Raw genomic sequence first — 16,955 nt, 5'->3', positions numbered from 1 at the left:
GAGCCATCAACGCTGACAAAACTGACCATATTTCTCACTAATTGACACCAATGTGAAAGATTCATTTGGCTCCACTGCTAACAACTCCGGGAAAAAAGTAATACAGTGTGGCTTAACTTGCTAATTTAATTTAATTTAATTTTTTTTTTTTTTTTTTTTTGCTGCGATTGTTTTTCTTTTTTTTTCCCCTGTAAAATGAAGAGTAGTTTCGTTTAAAATGTTTCTAACCAAGTATGATTTTCTTGATTCTCTCGAGCAAGTTCCCCACCAGGGCGTGCAGAGGAGCCTAGAGACACTTTGGGTTGTCACAACTGGGGGGGGGGGGGGGGGCAGGTAGGGGAGTTTCTGGCATCAAGTAGGTGGGGGCCACGGACGCCCGGCAAATGCCCAGGAGGCCACACCCCGGAGAGCAGTCTAGTTCCTAATGTCGGCAGTGCCGAGGCACAGAGGCCCCGGGCTGGAGACAGGTGTTCAACCGCCGGGGCCCTGGGGGTCCTGGGTGAGCTGGGGAGGCCTGGACGGCTGAGCAACCCGGCTGGACACGTGGTGTGAGCCTCGGGCACACACACACACACACACACACACACACACGCGGGGGGCTCGTCGGGACAGGGCGGGGTCTCCCGTCCTGCCCTCTGTGCTTGGATCCTGGGCCTCACCGCGGCCCCTGAGCCTGCCGTCTGCACACCATGCTGCCCTGCAGGGTGCACCCTGTCCTGCCTGCACTGGGTGCTGTGCCAACCGCATCCTCATTTTTGGGGAGAGAGAAGGCAAAGGGTGACAAGGGGTGACCTTTCTCTTGAAAAGTGGTTCTGACGCCAATAGGAACAGCATGACACCTTCCCAACCAGGAGCCCCCGGCTGGTAAAAGTGCCTGAGCAGCCCCGACTGGTGTCTTTCCACGGGGGCGGCTCAGTTTCCGGACCTGGGTCCCCCTGCTTGGCCCGGGTGGGACAGGGCGTCAGGAGCGCTCACGCTAACCAGCCGCAGGGCAGAGAGGGGCCGTGCGCCAGCTCGGGGGACGTGACCGGTCACTGCACCTGCCAGGGCCTCACCTGCCCAGGTGTGCGCGGGGACGACACCAGCCCCTCCCTCCCCGATGCCCTGGGTGTGAGTGAGCAACGAAGACGCTCCTCCCACGGGGATACACGAGGGAATAACCACGCCAGGAATGATTTCCATGGGAATTTGCAAACCGGCCTGCCCTTCCTAGAAGAGATCAGGAGTCAGAAATAGGGTAGTGCTGTGGGGGGAAGATGACACCTGCGTCCCTCTGCCCAGGGGCCATGCGCACGTCGGAAAATCCGCTCAGCGCCTCTCAGAACCAAACTCATGCAAATGTTTATTTAGAACGGCTCGGCTCGCATGTTCTATTTGCTGAGGAACAGAGATGTTTCTCCGTTGTTTTATTTTGTGTTTGTTAAATACCATTTTACTCTGTCCGTCCTTAGCTGCCATGGAAACCAGCCAGAAGGCTGCAGATAGCAGCCTAGTTAAATATTTTAAATATACATGCTTGCAGGCAAACAAAATGTACCATTTTTCAAATGCATATTGAAAGGGGAGTAGGAGGCAGAGAAATGAACTATCAGGACAGACTTTAGTGCTTCTTTTGTTTTTAAGATTCTGATTATCTTCAGTGAAAATCAGCGCCAGGTTTGACATGGGGGGTGGGGGAGGCGGTGTTTCCTTTACGGAAGCACGTGTCGCCCAAAGCCGTGAGGAAGCAGTGGAAACAGGAGGAGACAGAGGAGAGGCATAAGTGACACTCATGTTCAGGGAATAAAGCACGACCGACCACCTCGGTCAGGTCACAGTGCACGAGGGCCGTTGCCTCCCGCACGTCCCCCTGACCACAGACCCCTGTGCCGTCAGTGATCTTGGAGCACCAGGCCCTTCGTCGTGTTTTTGCGTCTGAGATGGGCCACTTACTTCCCCAGCTGTTAGGGCCGTTCAGGAACAGGCAGGTGGGACGATGGACACAGGTCAGTGGTCACTGTGCGCGTGTGAATCACAGGTGCCTCCGAGCCCGGGCGGGACCCCAGCAGGGAGGCTAAAGGAACGAGGTACCGGCTGCATTCACTGGCACCTGCTTGGTGTCACGAAGGACGGGGAGCGGGGGAGAAGGGCTGCTTTATTCGTGGGAGTGGAGAAAACGAAGCTTGTGGCCTCCCGGGGCCCCCAGAACCTTCTGTCCTCCAAGCGCAGATCCCCCCGTGCGGGGAGGCCGGCGCTCAGCCGCGCACTGACCGCACAGAGGAGGGTGTGCACCGCCCGGCCTGGAAGGCGGGAGAACAGGCCCAGGGAGGTTAGAGCCCAGCGTCGCCCTCTCCCGCCCCCATCCCTTCCTCATCGTCTGCCCGGCGCCCGCCCGAGGAAGCCGTGTCCGGGCATCGGGGGTCCGCAGGCCTGCAGTGCCGGTCGCGGAGTCGGCCCGCAGGGACGCCGAGGGGACGGGCTTGGGTGCACATGTGAAGCCCACCCGGAGCCCCGTGGTGAAGGAGAAGCCTTGAGCATCAGCAGACACGGTGCCCGCGTGGCATGTCCCACCGGGAACAAAGGGAAGATTTTTCCATAGATTCTTTTATCAACTCAGATGGATTCGGGTCCAGGCCACTTTCTCAAAAGTGGAAGGAATTTGAGAGGCTAAGGAAGGAAGCATCCAGCAGGTCAGCCCCAGACCTGAGGATGGGGGAGGGCCTGTCGGGGCACCAGGCTGTCATCTGTGACCCCATCTTTGGGGGGTCAGGGCGCACCTTAGAAATGCACCCCTTGGGGTCTGGCACGTGGGCATCTTGAGGCAGTTTCCATATTAGTTGCGTCTGCTGAGAGGGCGACTCTGAGCATCCCACCCCATCCCTGCTCCCCGGAGGATAACCGACTCCCTTTACCCACCATGCTTTGCAGAAGCGCCAAGTGTCCCTGGTCTAATGACTGTGCTGGGAGCCCGGTTCAGCTCCCACCCCCCTTCTTGCTCCCGCCCCCTCTGCTCCCGCCCCCTCTGCACCCCCCTCCCTCGGCACCCCCCTCCCTCTGCCCCCCCTCTGCTCCCCCTCTGCTCCCACCCCTGGGTTTCCACGGAACTGCCCCCACCTTGACCCGCGACACTCTTCACTTGGCCTTGCCCAGGCTCTGCCCTTCCTCTCGTGTCCCTTTGCACCTGGGAGGCATTTCTAGAGCAGGTGCTTGACTCCAACCCCCGGGAGCCTGTCCACCATGCGGCTGGACTGGGGCTGGGCCTCCCCCCTCCCTGCTCCACAGCACCTGATACGTTGGGTCAGGAAGGGGTGCAGCGGGACCTGTCGCCTGCATCCCTATCACGAGGAAATAGGGACATAGTCACCTAGGAAGCAGCAGATGCCCACCCCCGACCAAGATGGCAGGAAGGGCCCGAGGGAAGCCACCCGAGCTCCGTGGCCTCCGATTATTTATGCTTCCTATTTACCTTCACCTCTGATGCTTGACGAGTCAGCCCATTTAACAGCCAGTGCTCACACTTGGCTCTTAATAACTCTGTGTCCCTAACAGGTGAACTGTTAGATAATAGAAAATATGATGAATTAGGACTTTTTGCATGTAGATGGGAGGAGGTGCGTATGATTATAGCCTTCCCCTGACACTATTTTTCTTCCCCCCCACCCCCCGCCCCGCCGCTTTTTTCAAAAAAAAAAAAAGGCGATAATTTAAATCCTGCCTCGGGTCAGTTTTGCATTATTCATCTTTCCCTGGTGAATTGATGATGGAGGGAAATGACCCGGCTTCTTCCTCATCTGTGGCGTCCCTGAAGACCTCACCTGGAAGTCACACTCAATTACACTCATAATCAGACACACAGAACAATCCTCTGGTACAGGGAGAGCAAGACCGGGCGGCACAGAGCTGCCGGGAGCCGACGAAAATACTGTGCCGAGCGGGGGCCGCGGGGGCAGCGCCCGCAGATGGCTGTGGGGTGCAGGTTCGGCCGGGCCGGGGCCGGCGGTGGACTCGGCGGCTTCTTTCACAGCTTGCCCGTGAGCCGCGGCCTCGGTCTCGGTCTCGGTGAAACGGAGGACTGTCGTCATCGCCGCGCCGTCATCCTGTCCTCGGGCCCCTCACCTCCCAACTCTTTCCCTGAAATAACAACCTGCGAGCCGAGTGCGGGGGCTTCCCCACGTTATCCCTGGAAGAGGGGACGCCTGCCCTTGAGCCCGGCCCAGAGAGCCTGCCGGGGGACAGCTGCCAGGGCCAGACGAGAAGTCCGGAAGGACCTTAAGGCCACCCGTCCTGGGACCCGCAGGCGCCCAGGTGCCACAGACGGTCTGTCTGCAGAGGGACCAGCCGTCAGCCTGGGGAGGCCCCGGATGCCGTTTTGTCTTTGCGAAGTCGACGTCCTTCGATGCGGTGACTCCAGACTCCCACCCGGCAGTGAGATTATCCTCCCCAATTGTGGGGGGAAGCTGACCCTCGGCCTGGTGCCCCAGCCCACTGCCCACACCCCAGCTGTCCAGGTCGCCCAATGCCCAGAGCTCACCCAGCCCCTTGAGCGGGGAGACCGAGGCCCAGAGACAGTTAGAGGCACACCTGAGGTCCTGCTCCTGGCTCTGGGACCCCGGCTCTGGGATCCCCTCTCTGGGACCCCCACTCTGGGACCCCAGCTCTGTGAACCCGGCTCTGGGAGCCCCCGCTCTGGGACCCCCAGTCTGGGATCCCCTCCCTAGGAACACCGGCTCTGGGGACCCCCGCTCCGGGCCCCCGGCCTCACGAGGTCCCCTGGCTATTCGCTGTCCCAGAGCACCGACGGCAGAGTGACTCCGGCCCGGAGCGCCGCGGAGGGAGAGGCAGCTGAAACGAGAAACGCTTTGCAAATAAAAGCTGCTGAAGAAGCAGATCTAGGACTTCGCAAGTGAGAGTGGCCCGTGTGGTCTGCACCGGGGGCCGCTCCACACCCTCATCTGCCCCTTTGGGGAAGTGCCCCCCGTCAGTGCACTGGGCGGTGCGGGCTGCGTCTGGGGCACCTGGGCACCCAGGTGTGTCCAGATAGGACCGGCTCACGGGCAGCCCTGACCCAGGGCACGACGGGTGTGTGGAGGGGACGAGAAGGGTGGGGCGGGGTGGGGTGGGGGCAGGTGTCCTGTGTGGCCCGAGACACCTGAGCCCAAGGTAGTGGGGGGACTGGTGGGGACCCCTCCCACCCCATTGCTCCCTAGTCCAGGGCAGCGAGCCCATCCCTCCTGCAGCCCGAGGTAGTGCCCTGCCCTTCTTGGGGGGAGGCCACCATGGCCGGGGGGATGCCCGGTGCAGCCACCAGGGTGGAATCCCCTCCGCCTGCCCATGGCCAGAGGGGGCCCATTGCAGGGGACAGCTAACCCTGCCTCGAGCATCCAGGAGGGAGCCCACATCTCCTCCCAGGGGCGCCTCCCCTCCCCCACCCCTGGCTTAGCCCCTTCCCCACCAGCCAGGCAAATTCCTTCCTCCTTTTGCCTCAGTTCCCTCACCTGAGCTGTAAGGCTGTAGGACACCCCGAAGCCCACCGTCCCTCTGAACACCTGGGGCTCATTCTAGGCCAGGCCACCACCCCCTCGTGTCCCGGCAAAAGCCCCCGACCCCTCCCCTCTGCGCCCCTGGGAGTCCAGCCTGCAGGACCCCCTCCAGCGTGACTCTTCTCGAGCTTCTCCCCACTGTGAACCGGAAATGGGGCTGAAACTCCCGACCATCTGCCCAGTGCCCCAACATCACCCCCACTACCTCCCCATAAGGGTCTCCTCGATCCACACAGAGGAGCCATGGCTTGGGGTGCAAGGGGCAAAATGAGTCTCACCAGGCCAGTAAAGAGCAGCCTGTGTCAGACCAGCTCTGCCCACTGGGGAGCCTGGGATGCTCCCCCTCTTCTTCTAGGCCCCAAACATCCCTTTAGTTTAATACGGGTTCTGGAGGCACCCATGCTGTCCTGCTCCCACGTCACCTCTTCCTGGCCACTCCTTCCCAGCCTCGTCCCTCCACCCGCCCCCGACAAGCTCCTCTTCACCCCTCAGTACCCTGCCCAGGTGTAAATACCCCGCGAAGCGTGTCGCCCGCCCCAGACGGATTGAATGGCATGTAACTGGCTGCTGGTTTGAACCCTGCCTGGTCCTGGCTCGGTGCTGCTCGCTGCTCCGCGGAACAGCGCCCGTCCTGAGGAGTAAAGCAGAGGATACCCCGGCCGCTGGCTTCCCTGTGCCCCCGTCTTCACTGCCCTCGGGCTCCTGGCCGGCCACTCCACACGTGCACTTTTGAGGGCAGAGCCTGAGGGTCCCTTGATTTCTGGTGCTCAGGAAATGTGTGCAACCCTGCATTTAAGTCTGCCCACTGCGTGCCCTGCACCGAGTGGGTGGCCTAAAGGATGCCTCGGCCCCCAGGGCAGGACGGGAGGTGCCCTCCCTGGGCAGGGACGGGGGACCTAGAGGTCCTCACATCTGGTGCCCGAGCTGACCCATCCCGGGACCTGAGGGCACAGGCCGCGCTCTGGGAGGCTTGTCCCAGCTGCCGTGTGCCCAGGGCTTCCCAGGGGACATGCGTGGGCCGGGGAGTCCAGTGGGGAGGCTGGTGGAAGATGGGAAACGGGACCTGAGCCCTGGCAGGCCGTAAGGGCACCGACGAGGAGTGCATCCAGCAGCAAGCAGGCGGGGATTAGGATCAGGGCACAGCCCGGGTGGCAGCCCGGCCTCCGTGTGGACGGCATGGCCAGTCCTTGACCCCAAAGCACAGGACGAGGGGTGGTTATGGGTGCAGAGCCCGGATCTGGCCGTGCTCAGGTTGGGGGCTCCGTGCAGCATCCTCGTGTCTGCAGCTCCAGGAGGGTGACCTCTTAACCACATCTTCCCGGATGTCCAGGAAGAGGATGGCGGGACCAGGTGCCCGCCTCAGGGCTCCCTGCCCTGTAGTTCTGCAGCTGTGAGCTCGCTTGGCCCCAAAGGCCAGTCCAGCAGCCAGGAGCCCCCCGACTCCCACCAAGAATGAGGCCTCTGGCCTGGATGAAGCCGTCTAGGGTGAGCCAGTGATGGGCTTTGGCTAGCCCGTCACGGTGCCGGGCTTTTGGTTTTGAGAAAAGTGTGGCATGTTATGACCATGCACAGAGATGTGCAAACACTACACTCCTGCACACATGCATGTGTGTGTGTGCACACCTGTACTTCCCTGTGCACACACGTAAGTGTTAGCAACGGGGCACAGAGGTCAGGTTCATATCATTAGTCAACACCCAGCCGCCCTCAACTCCGCAACACAGATTCGGGGACGCCTGGGGAATTCAGCAGGTGTCGTCCCTCAGGAAGTCCGGAGCACCTGCAAGTAACGCACGCGGGGTTCAGAACTCGTGTAATCGCGCAGCCGCGTTGGACGCCGCGCGCAGAGTGGGCCTGGCGCTGCTGCGTGTCCAGAACGACGTGCTCGCTCCATCGCCGTGACCGATGACCCGCACGGACGTTTCTCCCCCAGAGAAGCGGGTGCCTCTTGCAGGCCGAGGCTGCACGGCTCTGGCACTGATTTTCACCAGATTTTGTTATTACATGTGTCTCACAGCTTTAAAATAGTGGCAAATATGTGCAATTTATTTAAGCAACACTAGGGAAATTAACGCCACGCAGGCTCATCCGAAGCAAATGAAGATAAAGCAAAAAACAAAAATGGCTTAATGAGAACGCTTTAGGGTCCTGAGCCTGGAATGCTGGGAGCACAGGTGAGCGTGTGCTGGCGCCGGAGCATTACCAGGTCAGGGTCGGGGGCAGACCTGTGTGTCCGCACCCCCTCTGGCGGGGGGCGTCGGGGAAGCCACAGGTGACCAGCACCCCCTCCCTGAGGCTGTGCTTGTGGCGGGGGCTCCTGGCGTCTCGTGCAAGGTCCCCAAGTCTGGCTGGCTGCCCTCAGGCACACACTACCCCAGCCCTTCTCCTGGGCCAGGTACCTGGGGACAGGTGAACTACCTACCTGTGGGTGGGGAGCCCCGGCCCGGGATAGCGGCCCACATCCGTCACCTGGAGGCTCCCTCACCCAGCCTGCAGGCCGCACTCTCACCTCTGGACGGGAATGCTCATTGTGCCCAGCCCTCCCCACACCTAACTTGAGGACAGGTAAGGGGGGTGTGACGTCACAGGCAAAGACCCAGCAGTGAGGGGTGGCGCTCAGCCAGGTGCTCCGGCCCCGAGGTCTGACTCCCTGCGTTCAGATCCCTGCCTGTGCCCCCGGAGCTGCGTGACCTTCAGAAGCTGCTCTGCCTCCTGAGGACGCTTCCTAGGGAATCAGCGAGAGGGGTGTAGGCGGAGGCCGTGTGGAGCGCCCAGTGCCCCGGGGCGGGGAAGGCGGTCATCCCCTCGCTGGCAGTGGGGGGACAGCGTGCGGCCAGGACTGTCCTGAATGCAGTTCCGTGAAGCCCGTCGAGGAACCTAGAGATGTGACCCCATAGCTGTGTCACCATTAGACCCTGAAGAGGAGCCCTGGCAGCTGCAGCCTGACTTGAACAGGAGTGGGTGTCGTGTCCCCTTCCGTAGACGTCAGGGCCACGGGCTGGCTCCCCTCGCGTGGCTGCTTTGTGACGCAGGTTGGGGCGGCCTGTGAGAGGCGTTGGGGTTTAGATGCCACAGATGCCTTTTACTGCAGAGGCTCGAGGCCGCGCCAGCTGGGACCCTGATGCAGAAAGTCCCCATGGGGGTCCCTCCTTCTAAGAGCTTGTCTGGCTGGGTTTTCCCATTGATTCGGGCACTGGGGAGCAGATAGGAGGTCTTGTTTTTTTTCATCAACTAGGCAGTTTTGTCTGTATTTAATGTGCTTCTATTCAGCTTTTTTGCCAGAAGGAGTGGGCAAGGTTCTGTGCCCACGGAGGGCAATAGTAAGCCCACCTGGGGCCATGCTGGAGGGACCCGAGCTCAGGCCAAGGAGGGAGCCGCTGCGGTTGGTGTGGAGTAGACTGTGGCCAGGTGCCGTGGGCTGTCCCCATCCAGGCCTCTTGTTGTCATGTGAGCCCTGATGGGCCGCGTGTCCGTGAGGTCAGTGCAGGTGCCATAGTGTCCCTGGGATCCATGCAGGTGCCTTGCATGGCCATGGAAGTCTGCTGGTTCCCTTAATTATAGAAAGTCATATACGTTGTAACATTCAGAAACACAGAATGGTAAAAGGAGTAAAGTAAAATAAAACAGCATAAAGCTCACTGGTGATCAGAGAAAACCAGCGTTGACATTTTCATGTATTTCCTTTCAATCTTTTTTCTGTCCTTACAAATGGGGGGTGGGGGCGGGGAATATGGCTATGTGGACACTTTGGTGCCATTCTCCACTTACCATTATTTTAGGGGCATTTCTCCAGGTCCCGGTCTTCCGTGACTGTACTATCCCATGATATGAACACACATAATGCATTTAGCTCATATTTACTGCTGTCAGCTCTCCAGAGGTTTTTTTCCTGATGTTTTTATTATTTTATATGTGCATCATATTATGATAGAAACACCTGTAATGACCATGTGTATAGGAAGAGCTTCCCTTACATAAAGTTTCTGTGGGACAGCTGTGGAGCTATTGGGTCCAAAGCCAGGACTTTTTCTAAAAAAAATTTTTTCAGTTGACAGCAAAGACAATTTTTGAGGCTCTGGATGGTCACTGTCACACGCAGCTGGCCGAGGGCTGTGGTCAGCACCCAGAAGTGGTAAGTGCCATCACCGTCCAGTCCCAGCAGCTGCCCGATAGGCAGGGGCTCTCATCAGTTTAATTGCCATCGCAACCCTGTGAATTCAGGGCTATTATTACCAGCCCCGTTTTATAACAGAAGCAGCTGGATTTCAGAGAGATGAAGCCACTTGCCCGGAGTCAGTGAACCTTCGGATGCACATAAATACAAGACACCGGGTCTGCTCAACCCCAGGCCCCCACATCCTCTACCATCACTTCTGCTGGCTACCCCGACACACTCCACCGTCCCGAGGATCCATTTGTTTAGTCCTGTTGGTTTGATAGCTGAAGAGGATTTATTACTTCAATTTGCATTATTTGATTACAGGAAGATGTGTACATTTTTAATAAACCTACTGAGTTTTATTTTTCTGTTGATTTCTATTCATGGCCTTTTCCTGTTATCAAAAAGAAAGATCTCGTGTTTCTATTGATTTGTAAGAACTCTTTGTATAGTGAGGCTGCTAACCCTTTGGCAGATTGGTTGTAAATCATGTTTGCCAAAGTCGTCAACTGTCTTTAGTCTATGTTTTCATACACAAGAGTCTTAAATTAAAATGTGTTTTCCTTGGTGATCTTTTTACCCCATCCTTCAGGGATTTAAAAGCTGTAGTTCACTCTGCGACGTATTCTTCTGTTTTTACGGTTTCTTTCCCTCGCCGTGTAATTACGTAATCCATTTTGTTACATGGGTGTCTTGCTTGATTTTTTTTTTCCTCCAAGCACTTAGCCACTTCCCCAGGCATCATCCAGTCTTTCTCTGTTGATGGAGGACAGAACAGATTCTCTGAACAGATGCCTTTTCCTCTGTGCAGAACTTAACCAGACTTCTTTGGCTCTTCTCTCCCCCCTCCGGCTAATACCACAGAAAGGAAAGCAGAATGGTGCTCTGGACGCCTCGCAGCCCCCCAACGACATGCTGTTGCCGTGGCCCCAGCACCAGAACACCAACGGGCTGAGGAGACAGAAACGGGACTGGGTCATCCCACCCATCAACGTGCCAGAGAACTCCCGTGGGCCCTTCCCACAGCAGCTCGTGCGGGTAAGTGGAGCCCCCTCCTGCCGGCTGGGGAGGGTCTGGGGTCTGGGCTCAGCGCCCCTCTCCTCCCTCTCCTAGGGGATCTGGCAAGTCGGTGGCGGGCTTGTCGGGAAGCGGGAGCAAGGGACACTCTGCACTTGGCGCCTGAACCTATTCAGTCACGAGGTGGCACAAGACAGAGAAAGATCAGGAGGGCCGTCGCGTCCTCGGGAAGGGGGTCCTGCTGGACGTGGGTCATCTGGCCCCTGCCGATGGAAGGGGCAGGGCGGCGACTTGGGGCCTTTGAGCTCTGACACCTTTCTGTGCTCGCGCTCTTTTCCAACGACGACTGAGACGGCGGGTCTGTGATGGTGGCCGTGATACTGGCGAGAAGCCAGAAGCCTTGGGATGAGGCTGTGACCCCAAATCCAGCACGTTGGCGTTGGCGTCCGGCCGGCGGGCTCCTCCCGTGCACCTGCTCCCAGCCCCCGCCACGAGGGTGCTATCCCAGGGAGAAGGGGAGGATTGGCTTTACAGATCTGTATTTCAAAAATCCAGACCATCAAATAGCATTTCCTTCTTCCCTTTGAAGAAAATTGCAACCCAATCTGGGCAATAATTTGATGAAATGATGGTGAGGATCCCATCCGGTAATCTCCGGTGCATCGTGGACGCCTCGCCCCACTCGGTGGAAGTGAGGGTCGCTGGGGCAGCGTGAAGGCCTTGCTTTCCTTCCTCGGCTGATTAGCCTGTTTTGTTCCCCACTCGGCTCCACGGGAAGCTGGGGTGTGATTCAAAATGCAGAGATGGGGCGGCAGCTGGGGTGCTGGGGGGGGGGCGCTCAGTGGGTTGAGCGTCTGCCTTCAGCTCAGGTCCTGATCTCGAGGTCCTGGGTCGAGCCCCGCCTCAGGCTCCCTGCTCAGCGGGGAACCTGCTTCTCCTCCCTTGGCTGGCAGCTCCCCGTGCTCCAGCTGTCATGCTCGCTCGCTCATTCTCAAATAAATAAAGTCTTTAAAAAATAAAATGCAAAGACGGAGCAGAACAAAGCAGTGGGGTCCGTGTCAGACGCCCCACCGCACTCACCACACCCACGGTGACCGGCCGCAAACCTGCAACTGCGGGCACTGCCTGTGACAAGGTGAAGGGCTACAGGAAGCCCCTTGGGTCGCCCTCCCCAAGCCCCAGGGAGCCCTGAAAACCTTTGGAATTTCCCCAGAGTGGAAAGCTGGAGCTGTCTTGTGTTATGTTAATGAAGTGGCTTTTGGAAAGTCCCCTGAGGAGGGGGGCTGGCTGCCTGTTGCCGGGGGAACCAGTCCCAGGATTAGGGGCTTGCAGCCCCGCCCCCCAACACTGGGTGGAGATTGAGTCCGACCCCAGTGGCTGGTGGCCAGCAATCTGATCAATCGAGCCTCCTGTCTCCGAGGGGAAGCTTCCAGGAGGCCGAGGTTTGGGGAGCTTCAGGCTGGGGCGCTGGAGGGGGCGCGGGAGCTCGGCGCCCTTCCCGCTCCTCGTCCTGCGGTTGCGTCGTGTGTTCTTTGTAACAAACTGAGAATCTGTGGAGTAAACGTGTCCTGCGTCCTGTGGCTGCTCCAGCGGATGAGCGGAGTTCTAAGGAGGGTCCTGGGAACCTCGGACTTGCAGCCCGACGGTGGGAAGCACAGGCGACAGCTGGACCTTGGGTGGGCGCCTGAGTGGCAGCTGCCTTGTGGGTCTGAGTCCTTCCCTGGAGGGACAGGGTCTCCCGCAGCTGGTGTCCGAATATAGTGCGACCGTAGGCTCCCGGCAGGTGTCCCAGAATTGCTTGCTAGGGGAACCCCTCTGCTCTGGTGTCAGAAACCATCGGCTGCCATAGTCCCATGGGAGCATAAGAGAGTCTCAGACTCGCCAGAGGGAGGCCGGCCCACTGACCTCATTGCCCCTGAGAGGGGCAGCTCCCCAGGGTACCCCCTGCCTGGCCTGACTGCTTAGAGGTTCTCTGTGACGTGGACACAGACTGGAGCAAAGCACTCAAGGCGTGAACCCCGACCTCGGAGTAGATCCCCAGGAATCCCGTGTTGGGGGCCCGCCCGCCAGCCCCACGCCACCCCACCGACAGGATGAGGGTTCTGTGGCCCCCACTGTGCGCACCCACCGCCCTGGGGGCGCTCCCCTATCTGAATGGCACTTGTCATTTGCCTGATGTGTCTCGCTAGTGATTCACTGTTAATATAGATAAATGTATTTTAAGAGGAGGCTTGTACTAGCTCACCGTGGCTGCCTACAATAGAGGCTGCTGGCAGAGGAGCTAAGGCCCAGAAAGCAGTGCTGCTGCCTGGCTGCGTGATTGTCCACACCCAGAGCCTGAGGGCTGCCGGGGACCTGTTACAGGGGAAGCGAGGACCAAGTGTCAGAGTGTCCCAAAGACGCCCTGGGACCAGAGGCTCCCTCTTGAATGTCATTAGGATCAAAAGCAAATTGGAAAGGGAGCGAGTTTTTCATTGTGTGAGTCCGTCTTATTCAAAGGCTCGTGCTTGTACTAGTCAAAAATCAGCTTTGGTAGAAAATTGTTGCTCTAGCTCGGGAAGGGGTTGGCTTTTTCTGTAAAAGGCCAGTCAGTATTTTAGACTCTGCAGCCTACCGGCCTCCGTGGCAAATCCTCAACTCCTTGTAGTGCGAACGCTGCTGCTAGCAATCCATAAACTACTGCTGTGTCCTTGTCCCAATAAAACTTTATTTGCAAAAACGGGCAGTGGGCCACATGTAGCCCATGGGCCCTAGCGTGACAGGTGCAGATCCAGCGCATTTCCCAACCTCGGGAGGGTCTGCCCCAGTCAGCCTCGCCGGCACTTGGCAGGAGCATTGAAGTGAGTGCACGAGCTTGAAAGGAATACCCGAGGGTTCTCGCGTGCACCACACCGCTGGGGACACACGGGACCTCGGGCAGGGACCCTCGCACAACTAGAATATTCTGCTGTTCTGGCTTTCGGACTTTCTTAGCTTAGCGATCCTAGTACAGACGCAGGAAACTTTCCCCATCCGTGTCCATCCGCACACGGGCCCGTAAAGTGCCAGGAGGGGACGTCGTGGCGGCGCAGCCCCCGACCCTCGAGGACTCTGAGTCCGTCTCCTTCCTGCCGATGATGGAGCAAAGGACGCTTCTGTACCTTCTGCCCGAGGGACCTGCTGTGGTCTCAGGGCTGATGGGTGGGAGCTGGAGGCGAGGCCGACCAAACGCAGAGGCTCCCCGACCAGCCCCGGGGATGTGTCACGGGGGCGTCTGGGTGCTCTCGTGAGGGCCGTGCTGCGTTTCCAGCTGAACGGCTGCGAAGCAGGAAAATCTGTCCCCTCCCTTGGCGACCCTGGCTACAGAGAGCAGCAGAAGGCGGGTCTGGAGGCCCAGCCAATACGGGTCCCGAAGACCCCCTTGCCGCTGATGTGGGTAGCCGGGACCCCCGGGGATCGGGAACCTCGGCCATCGGGTGAGAAAGTGGCAGGACCAGCAGCAGCCCAGCCTGGCAGCGGCGCGGCCCTCGGGTTTCCCGCTCTGCCCCGAGGCTGCGTCGGGAGCACATCCGCCCTCCCTCCGCTCCTCAGTCCGCTGGCGTATCCAGCCTGCCCTGCGGGGACGCCCCTCCTTGCCGCAAGCAGGGTGCGTGGGCCCGGTTGGCCGGCTGCTGTGAACAACGGCCGGGAACCTCACACCCGGCCACGACAGAAGCTGCAGCCGGCTCCCGTGAAGGTCATTTGTAGGAGGGAGGGCTCCGTACGTGGTGGTCGCTCAGGGTCCTGGCATGAGGGCTGCAGGACTGGCTAGGCTGGACGGGGCGGCCGTGGCCGTGCCTGGTGCAGAGGGATGCCGGGCAGCGCGGTCCAGCTCTGCCAGGAGGGGAGAGGGGGTGTGTGCGGACAGAGGCTGGTCTCTGCCCCAGCAGGTTCCCCAAGATGAGAACAGGCGTGTCCCTTCGTCTCCAATGGCCCAGCGGCGCCAGGGCCTGGGGTGGCCGTGCGGGGTGGCAGGTAGCCCTGATCGCCGGCCGCCCCCAAGCCTGGCCTTCCTCCACCCGCTGCCCAGCTTCGCTTCCCGCGCAGCACTTAGTACCTCTGACTCGGTGCTTATGACTCGTGCATCTGAGAACAGGCCTCCTGTCTCTAGTGCCGTAAACCGTAGGCACTACGTTTGTTGAATGAGAGATTGAGGCGAGCCCCAGGCGGGTGCTGCCTGGGTGCCCGACAGCTCGCACACCCAAGTGGCCCGGGCCGCTGAGCCCTGCTTGCTTGGCTCTCAGAGTTTCTCCGATGGGAGATGGAGCGTGTTCCGGGAGCCTCCCCCTCCACTTCCCCCCAACGTGGGGCTTCCTAGACGAGCGGGATGCTTAGGGGGAGATGTATCTTCAGATTTGTCTTTTCTAAACAGACTCCCACTGACCGCGTAAGGACTCAGCACAGAAACACAGATGCACACGCGTGTGCACACGGGCACACGCCATCCCACTTCATAGGCACGCACATGCACCCACGTTCTCCTGGGTTTCGGGGGGCTTTTCTGCCGAGCATCTGTCTGCAGGATGTTCCTGCCACTGCGGGGGGGGGGGGGGGGGCTCTTCTGGAAGGAGCCCGACCGGCAGCGAATGTGAATATAACTTGATGGGGATGGGGAGCTGAGTGGGGAGCACTTAGAGGTTCAGCTGGGATCAGCTGCAATTCTGTGCTCATTAAAGCATTTCATTCTGATAAAATATGTTAAATGAAAAAAATGGGCGGGAGAGAACATTCTTCCCAAAAAGCCTCCGTTAATTACAGGCTTTTTCCTTGGAAGGAATATCACGTCCCTCCGTAGGCATCGGTGAGTTCCGCGGTGTGGGGAGAACGGGCCGCCGCCTCGGGTGGAGCACCCCGAACAAAGGCTGCCGTGTGGCTGGGCTGCGGGAGCCCCGTGTGTCCGCGGCGCGGCAGGGAAGCTCTCCCACGGGTGTGCCCAGTGGAGTCAGGCCACAGCCTAAGTTACGTGGGGAGCACGGAGATGCAGCCACTCGCAGAGGCAGCCCTCAGAAGCTCCAGGTGGTGCCTCCTTCCAAACAGAGGGGCCGATCCCCCGGGAAGCTGGAAGGAGGCCCTTTGTCATGGGAGGTGGCAGGGCAGGACCCCCCCCCCCGCTCCTGAATCAGCTCTGGGCTCTGGTGTGGGGGCATCCGAGGGTGCCAAGCACCGTGCCGGCGCCGGAGGTTCAGAGTGGGGAGGACGGGCAACCTTCTACAGCCTCGGGGCCTCCAGGCAGCCGGCCTGCTGCTTGTCATTCAGAATTTGGTCCCTTCGCTACCGAAATCAGGATTCCTTCACGTGTACATTAGTGGAAGGTTTTGAAAAAGCCACTTGCTTTTTCTAGCACGTGTGTTAGGTTTGACTTCCGGCAAGATTCAGAGTGAGGATAAAATCAAACTTTTAAAAAGGTCTAATAAAAATTCAGAATTTGTTAACTCGAGAGGTTGTCCAGGGCAACTGTAGGAATCGGCTCAAGATGATGAGGAAGAGTGTCGTGCCACTGGGAGACAAGCCCTTTAATTTTGGAAGTTGGTATTTTAACAGACAGGAACTCATGCAAACCTGTCCTCAGAGCGAGGCCTGGAAAAGGAGCTCTGAATGTCAGGCTCTGGAAGGAGATGGTTACATAATCGCTTCGCATCAAGGGTGGCCACGTGGCCCAGATGAGCAGGAGGCCGTTTCTAGAGGAGGGAGCTCACGAGAGCACAGCTGCAGGGGGCTCGGGAGGACCGCGAAAATCAGCTTCTCACCTCACAAGGCCAAGTGAGCTCAAAATGACTGAAATCAGAGCCTTTTTTCACATTTCCTTGATAAGTTTGGCTCCCATTTTGTGCACATGTGCTACGTCGCATCCTATCCAGCCACAAATATTTGCCGACCTTCTGTGTGGACACGGAGGGGTGGGGTCTTTGGGGCACGGGCTCCGGAGCTCGGCGAGCAATGAGATGTGTCCCAGGTCAGGGTCGGCACAGTGACATGTGTGACAGTGAGTCATCCTGTATCTGGCCCAGGGTAGACTCTCCACAGATATCAATCAGGTGTTTGAATACGTTTGATGGACCCAGCTGAGTTGGAGCTCACTGTTATCCTATGGAATGTTTGCTGGGTGACCTCGTGGTACAAGCATCCTAGCGTCCACCTAGGAACCTGGTCTCTGGCTCTCTGAAGGCATCCACTCGTGTGAATGACCAAGCAGTCCTCATTCACCATCTCGGGGAAGCCAGGTGACCTTTTGAAGTGTAATA

At 58.9% G+C, this 16,955-nt stretch overlaps 1 protein-coding gene across 4 annotated transcripts in view; it reads left to right on the top strand.

Moving 5' to 3' along the window:
• Nucleotides 1-16,955, top strand: part of CDH4 (cadherin 4) — a 507,046-nt gene that overhangs the window by 388,677 nt on the left and 101,414 nt on the right. For all 4 annotated transcript variants that reach the window (XM_072735458.1, XM_072735456.1, XM_072735457.1 and 1 more), the window contains one exon: nucleotides 10,543-10,716. In XM_072735458.1, coding sequence (XP_072591559.1) covers nucleotides 10,543-10,716 — 174 coding nt within the window. The remainder of the gene's footprint in view (nucleotides 1-10,542; nucleotides 10,717-16,955) is intronic.

This window comes from Vulpes vulpes, chromosome 14, assembly GCF_048418805.1.
Source record: "Vulpes vulpes isolate BD-2025 chromosome 14, VulVul3, whole genome shotgun sequence".
NCBI lineage: Eukaryota > Metazoa > Chordata > Mammalia > Carnivora > Canidae > Vulpes > Vulpes vulpes.
Note: the sequence above shows the minus strand (reverse complement) of the source record. Positions and strands in the feature narration are given on the sequence as shown.